At 41.2% G+C, this 8,415-nt stretch overlaps 1 protein-coding gene across 10 annotated transcripts in view; it reads right to left on the reverse strand.

The window, feature by feature from the left end:
* The window catches only part of rapgef2b (Rap guanine nucleotide exchange factor 2b), a 110,052-nt gene that overhangs the window by 83,736 nt on the left and 17,901 nt on the right, over positions 1 to 8,415 (reverse strand). For all 10 annotated transcript variants that reach the window (XM_020622834.1, XM_020622828.1, XM_020622829.1 and 7 more), the window contains exon 2: positions 1,550 to 1,620. In XM_020622834.1, the coding sequence (XP_020478490.1) occupies positions 1,550 to 1,620 (71 nt within the window). The remainder of the gene's footprint in view (positions 1 to 1,549; positions 1,621 to 8,415) is intronic.

Genomic DNA, 8,415 nt, shown 5'->3' on the forward strand with positions numbered 1-8,415 from the left:
ATCCAGAGAAGAAGATGAGGGTGCAGAAACAGAACTCAAAAATGAGTTCTCAGTATATGAAAAGATGCCTGAAATCAGTGCAGAAGAGGACCCACTTACATGGTGGAGGACACATGAGACAACTTTACCTCACCTTGCCCAGTTTGCTAAGAAGTATCTGTGCCTCTCTGCTTCAAGTTCAGCTTCAGAGCATGTATTTAGTACATCAGGGCTCATTTGCAGTGCAAGAAGGGCACGACTTACGGAGGAACACATTGACATGCTGGTTTTCCTAGCTCAAAATCTGAAAGTTGCAAAACAACTTTAGGATATAGTAATGGGTGTCAATCTCACTCTACTCACTGTAGAGAAAATCTGCATATAATTGCAGTAACTGATTTTATTTATTGTGTTTACTAATTTGTTACTTGATGCATAAGATTGCACTGATTTTGTTTTTGCTTGAAGTTTAAGTATCTTTTGGTGATGCTGTGTTTGGATTTGATTTTACCTGGAAATACAAAAGATTGCACTTTTTTTTTTTTACTTGCACTTTATTGGTTTTTGAATGTATGGCAATCTGAGAGGCTTTTGAACACTACCTCAAGACATTTTTGTTCATGTAAACTATACCTCAGTGTCATGTTCTAGACTTGTTATATTTATCTTTGAATAAAAATAAAAAAAATTACCCCCTTAATATTGTGGCAGTTTTTTTCTCCGCGGTATCGAAAATGGTACCGAGTATCGATATTTTTCAAGGTATCGTATCGAAGATGGAAATTCCAGTATCGTGAAAACACTACGGCCACGTGTCATTTTCTTTATATGTCAAGTTCCCCGATGTTACCAAAGAGGCCTCTAAAAAAATCCTGATGACATAAAACATCACTGATCATGTCAGCCCACTAATTAAAAAGGAAACCATGCTTTCAAAAGTTTTTAGATAATTCAGAGGTCACAGTCAAACAGCAGTGACCAACTGATGAGAGAAAAGACTGTTTTTTACATGTAGCTTAAGTATCAAATCTGAAAAATGTGAGCTCACTGCTGTCATCCAGATTTTGGGGTTGGATACTGCAGAGCAATTTAGCTTGAAGCCAAGTGAAATCCATTTTTCAGAGAGTTGGAGGTTTATTTTTCATATCATGTTAGTGTGTACACACAAGACACGAGATCTTATCATGTTGTGAAAAGGAATAAGACCAACAAGTACAAAAAAAGACTAACACTAGTCATGCATTTAAAAATTGGGTTTTACACTATTTATCAAAATGTACTTCCAAATGTTCCAGTCACAATAAGAGCTGGATTTTGCTTTAACATTTCAGCAGCTCGATTTGCTTTTTAAAGAGTAAAATAATTCCAGTCAACAAGTGGTTAGAGGGCAGGGTGGCTGCTGGATTAGAAAACCAGACACATTTCACCAGCACTGGGCCGGCGGCAGCAGCTCGGTGTTCATTTTCCACCCCGGAGTTGTCACTGTGTTTATATTTGCATTCATATTCGCGTGACAGGAATCTGGAGCTCTGAGTGATGTTAATTAAGTAACCTGTGTGAAGACACTCACCTCAGCTGGTGCTCTCGCAGGTTGGACAAGGCCTCCATCCCATGTAGATAAGAGTAGACAATCTCCAGATCCTGAGGAAAAAGGAAAAGTGTTGTTAGACACAGAAGCTAAGAGCTGGAGCTTTAAAGCTGTTGCAATTAGTGCGTGTTCTAATAATAATGTATAAAATGATCATGTGCAGTGCAAAAAGGAGTGGCTCATAGTGACAAAGGCTATCTTCCCTCAGCTGGAACTTCATGGCAACATTTAGCTCTTGTTTGATTTTATCCACAACTGTTCCTGCTTTGGTTAACTCTCACCACTGTCATCAACATCTCCCCGGCTGCAACAGGCAGCATCTAACCCGTGAACACGTGGGAGCAGAAGAATTTCACCATAGCAACTTTATAAGGCCATTACATGCCAGTGTTGACAGTTTAGTTAATGCATGCTAAAATGCATTATTAAAATAGTTTTAATGTTCAAGGCCATTATTGCTCATTATTATAAAACATTATTAGAATTTTAAAAAATCTTTTTTGTCTGACCAACAATCCAAAACCATCTAATCTACATGGTGTAAACAAAGCAAAGCAGCTAATTCTCCACTTGTGAGGCTAAAACCAATGAACACGGGGCAATTTTCGCTTGATAAATTATTTAAATCATTTCAACACGAGCGACAAGTGTCAACAAGAACATGTGCATTATGTATTCACATCCACACTTAAAATACTGAGCCTACTTTCTGCAGAGGACAAACCGACTTCTCAGACCACAGAAAACATTCTACAAGGAGAGCAGCGCTGATTTGTGCAAGTGAATATTAAAATGGAAAGCTATAAAGTACCTCGCAGAGGAAAAAATAAAGGAACTACACTGCACAACTATAAACTCGCCATTCAATGGTTTCAGCGAGCGACTCTCAGATTGGGTGGCCTGAATCCAAGTCAGAGGTGAAACAAAGTGGCTCTCTCTGAGAGCTGGCAGCCCGTACAGCTACTCCACTGTCTGTTGGTACACACCGCGGCACTGACTCCGAGTGTGTGTTTATGTGTGTGTGTGTGTTGCAGTGCTGGTTGCAGCTACTGGGATGCCTTTGTCAGCAGCGCCTGGAGGGAGATGTGGCGACAGCAGAGTGGAGTGACAACAGAGACTCTGTTACCACCAGACACAAAGACACATACACACCCTGTTTCTGTGTTGTGTTTTTGAAAGCAACAATCATTAGTTTATTGAAAATGTTATGAAATGTTGACCAAAAATCCACATAACCCTGTGTTTGTGCTGGGTTGGCATCACAAAATGTCTAAGTGGAGGAGAAACAGTCAGTCTATGATGAGTTTATGCTGATTTAAGAAATACAAAACACTGAACACAACCTTATATTCAGTCAAAAAAGGTGCAAAAAAACCTTATTTGTGATGTAATTTTCAACTGACAACTTATCATGAAACACTAACTACAATATATACAATGTAGTATTTTGGCTTAAAGCCAGGTTGTGTCAAAAATTAACATATAACATTTTATACAACTCAAACCATACAAAGGATACTCTGTATGATTAAGTTCAAAGGTCGATGTTACACGAAGGTTAAAAACCACCAACAGTGAATAAAGTGTTGCAGTATTCATCATCGCCACCTGTTACAAATAAACAAGAAAAAATACACCATCAATAAATATGTGACACATTACTACACACTATGACGTAATATCCCAACAAGTGGCCTAAACTCTTTAATTCATTAGGGTTTGGCCTTCATCACTTCAGCAGGGAAAGGCTGTCCTATTGTCCTGAGGGCTGCCTGGTCCTGTTACCTCACACAGCGATGTCCTCATAACCAAGCCCTTATTTTCAAAGTGTCTGTGGTCAGTGAAACACAATGACCAGAAGCTGTCATGTAACAGAGGCAACGTACTACTGCCACCTACTGGGGGACACAGCAACTACAGCCCTCACTAACGGATGAGACACATTTTTCCTGCAAATGCACAATTAAATCAGCACTTCATTTGGTAGAAGGTTTAAAAAGATTGAACTATAAGTTGCTAAGCAAGTACCTGAGTATAAGGGTGACCATTTAAAGTGATGCACAGTAGGCCAATAGTACACAGTATATTTAACTTGGTGCAGGAGTACAGCTTAAACAATGAACTGACGGGGGGGGCCCCACAGAACACGGCAAATGTTGTCAGTGTTAAAAATCTAAGTGCCAACAAGCTGTAGGTTGGGTGTCTTAGTTTTCTAAACAATCTGAAGACATCAAATTGAGCTTTGTGAAATCGTGGAAGCTTTTACTATTTTCTAGTTTAATCAAGGGGAAAAACAGGCAATATATTGAACAATTCTTATAGTGGGGAGACCCTGATTAACAAGCCTTTTTGATTGCTACAAATTCTACTAAAGCAGTGAAGTTATCCCTTCAACTAACGTCAAACACACTAGCCACTGATTCCAAGTTTTCCTGGTGGCTCAGTGGTCAAATACACAAACCACATAACTGCAACATCTCAACTTCCAGAACTCTGCGAGCACAAATGCACTCGGCCAGGGAACAGTCACTTTCTACTGTACTGCCCAATACGGACAAAAAGCAGAAAAAAAAAGACTACCAAAGAGAAACTCAGATTTTCATTTAAAATAAAATATTGGTTAAGTCAGAAATGTGAAGTAGGATTTGGCAAAAAAAAAAGAACTAAAGAGAAACATCTTTCAGTGACCTACAACACAAAGAGCTTTGGTGACTGTGTGGACTGGAAGACGTGACTTCTACAGCATCAAGCGACAAATAATCCAGACAAAAACTGCCGCTAGGTGTCAGCGTTGCAGGATTCTTCTTTCCTACCGACAGTGACATCACTGTGAATGAAACAGCACCACTCAAACAGCAGCCTCACAGGGAGAAATATGCAAAACCATCAATTGTGGCTTCTGTCTCAAATATTTCAGATTGACTGTATGGAAAGAATGTAAAGGACCCCATCTCCTCCACTCCCGGTGCCCTACATTTTCTGGCCTGATTATTTTTTTCCCTCTTACTGGCCTCCTTTTAGACTGAGACAAACACAATCACCACAAAGTGTACAAGGAGAGGACACATGAACTGTTTAGGACAAGCACAGGAGCATCAAATCAAAAGCAACTGTTAAAATTTCAATGAGTGTATCGGTGCTTCTGTCATGTGATTTATTTGCTTAGGTTCAAACAATTGAACATTCAAAATATAAAAGACCTTCCATGCACTTTAATTATTCTAACAACTGAGTTGCCTCTTGGTACCGAGATCAAAAGCAGAGGGTATTTGATCCAGGCTTTCAGCATCACCACAGCCTCATGTTCATTCACATCTTTGGCTGAAAACAGGCTCTCTGGTCTCTCGGAACAGAAACAGGAAAGAAAGAGATCAGACAGAGGTGAGACTAGGATGTGCTGATGAGCGCTGCAGCCAGCCAAACCTCTGTTCAAGTCAATGTTTGGTCATGTTTTAAAAACTGCTGCTTTTGGCTTTGTGAGAGGGGTAGTTCAAATTCCCGGGCTACACCAGTAACACACCATCTAAGCCATATAACTTCCTTTTTCCAAACTACTCCTTCCAGGAACGCAGGCGCCACTCCCACAGGAGGAAATACACACCAAGATGCTGCTCTTGATAAAACCTCAAGGATATTTCAAAGCAGCTTGCTCAAAGCTGCCCGTGGCATTCCTCACGTCAGTTACTGCCCATCTATAAACTTCCTCACTTCTTTCCTTGATGCAGCCCAATATGTCGTCACTTTGCACCATCATTTGTAAGACAGATGGTAGCGGTACAATGCAGCCAAACGAGTAGAGGCATTTCCTCTGCAGGATACAAATTAAACAATAGCCGGCCTTGTCTTCCACGCTTGGGACCTGACTACAGAAACACACACACACACACACACACACACACACACAGACCAAGACGCCCTCCATTTTCCACCTATTATGTTAGGCCCCAGAGGAAGAGGGTGCAGTGTGGGGCCTGTTGCCAGCTTGTAGAATGGCAAAGTATTCAATGGGCAAAATGAGGTCGGTCAAGGAAATTGTGATGTTTTTACTGCATTGTGTTAATTGAGCCTAAGGTTACGGTGAAAACAAATAGTTACACATGAAAACGTATCAGTAAAAGGTCACATAGATGACCTGCAATGATTTAAAAAAAAAGAATGCTGTGTATGTGGCCGCAGAGCAGGTTTTGACCAGAACAGTGACACAATGAAGCACGGTTTCTTTTAGAATTGAAAATGTTCAAAACTATGCATGATAGCAACAGTGCTCACATTGAGGATTAGCCCGGTGTTAATCTAAACAGGGCTGTAACTAAACCAACTGCTCTGGGCCGTCCAACATGATATGGTTAGAGAACACCTCTGCTTTTCTCATCTCTTACCACCACAGTGTCTGTTTGCTAGATAGGAAGCTGCATCTATTTGGGCCCTTTCACTGTGGCACAAATGGACAATCCATTTATTCATTTGGCTCTGGCTGAGGACAGATAGCAGGCCTCTGCGTGCATCTGTCACCCACTGAAGACAGACATTAAATAAAGAAGCTGTAACCTTTTAAAAGAAATGGGCCACAGGGGGAGAGATAACGGGGAGGTGAGGGGCATTTCTTTCAACCTAACTAACCTTAGTACTTGATGGATGTTCACACAGCAGATTTTCAGCTAAAAATTCATGTCACTTACATACTGTATCTTTGAAAATTGATATCAGTGTCTTTTGTCCCAAAATAAAATTCTAATCCCATGGACAGAAATGAGCCTTTAATTAGAGCAGTAAATCAAAGACTGATCCATTAATGTGTATCTAGGGATGAGGTCGTAAACTGCAGGTGCTGGTGTTAGGCTTTCATATCGTGCGGGACCGACAAAATATTAAGTGTTCTAAACCCATAAAATAGACGTGTGATGGCTGTTTCATTGATGTTCTGTCCTCACAAAGTGGCCCAGAAGCATAAATCAGTGATCATGTCTCCTTTGTTGACAACATTAATATCTCCTGCCATGTGCTTTAGCACATGCACGTCTGGCTCTGATGTAACTGCTGTCAAGGAACTCCTTCTATCAAGTCATCCCTGTTACATATTTCTGTCAGGCCATGCAGGGTGTTCATTTCACCTTTCCTTATCTCCATCAGCAACAGGGGGGGCGGCTTCTTAAATCCATAGGAGGTGAGGAGAGAAAACAGATTATAATTTTCTGAAACGATTCTATTAACAACACCCCTCCACCCCCACATTTTGTTCTGTCACCACCACGTTCTTCTTCCATTAATTTTTTTCTCCCACATGCATCAGTTTACTTCTGACCACACTGCTTGTCTGCCGTTCATCACAAAGTGGAATGCAGTTATGCCGATTACTGATGCAACTAAGAAACATCAGGAGCTCTCAACTGGGCAGAGCAGGCCCCCCTTTAAATGCAAGTATGGCAGAATAGCCACTATAGATGAGGCTATTCTCATTGTTGGTTAGTCACGTGATCACTTTTTCATTTGATTTTGAATTGTAATTTCAGATCTGGTCGTCATGTTACAGTGAAACTTCACAGTGGGATAAATCAAAAATTGCGGTTTAATTAATCATTAAGTCTATAAAATGGCCAAAAGTAGTGAAAAACGCACATCATGAATAATTTTTCTAGAGGCTTTGTCTGCCAACTCAGCCGCTTCCCTTGTCAAACCAAAGAAGAGAAAGGCAGAGTGAGAGCGAGAAGCCAGGGTGGCCGCCCACCGTGAGGCATATTCTGTCAGTTCTGCCAGGAAACTTGTGAAGAACTTGTCTCAATGAGTTTTCACACTGAGTAACATCTCACTGGCAAACTGTGAAATTTGGCAAAGTGTAATCATTCCTTCTGTCCACAGTGGCGGTCAGAGGAACTGCCTGAGGGCTGTTGCTTCAAATCTGACAAACTTGACAAGCGTCCTTTGTCATCAGCTACGTTTTGGATCCTTCTCGGCGCGCGCACACACACACACACATACACTGAAACCTTTTCAAAGGTCTGTAGGTGAATAAAGAAGAGCAAAGTGCACAAGACTCAAACAAAAGCACCATAAGTGACAGAAAATAAGACAATTAAACCTTACATTCAACCTGCAGCTTCTAGCTGCATCTTTCTAGCAGTCAGCTCATTGCGCCAGTCCCATCTAAGATGCTTACAACCTTGATCCCTGGCAGCCCAAGAAGGAACGGCTGTTCTAATCATGACAGTTGACAAGGAGGATTTGTTGTCGTTCTCTTTCAGAAAATAGCTGCAAAAAGCACAAATGAATCCCCTGTGACTTGGGAACAAGGACAATCCAGTTTGATAACAGTTACTCCGGGGTGTACTTTGCACTCCAAACCTTCAGCCTCTGAACCTTACGGTGGCCGCTTCAAGGCCTGAATCAAACGAGGATATGATATGAAAAGAAACATCTCATTAGGGCGACATGCAGTAACCGTAATGAAAGATTAACATGATCATTTCCAAAATGTGTGGATAATCCATTTCCTATACTACGTTTTATTCAGTGGTGGCAAAAAGGAGATAATATCTAAAACTGCAAACTGCAAAACCTTTCCATTTCCAAAATGGTCAGCTGTAATTTGAAGGTGTATTTACTCATCAACTAAGAAATCCATTAAACATTCCTTTGAAGCTTTTACCTGCTCCAGGTTTGGCTTTTTGTGCAACAACCCTCATTCAGAGATGGGTCCGGTTACGGTGACAGTGGAGGGGGCTGTCCTCTGTGTCAGGCTGGAGTGAGGCTTGCCTCAGATGATACTGGCTAGATAACGTCTCAGTGTCCACACCACTAGCTGACACACACGCACGCACGCACGCACGCACGCACGCACGCACACACACACA

This window comes from Monopterus albus, unplaced genomic scaffold, assembly GCF_001952655.1.
Source record: "Monopterus albus unplaced genomic scaffold, M_albus_1.0 scaffold289.1, whole genome shotgun sequence".
NCBI classification, from domain to species: Eukaryota; Metazoa; Chordata; class Actinopteri; order Synbranchiformes; family Synbranchidae; genus Monopterus; species Monopterus albus.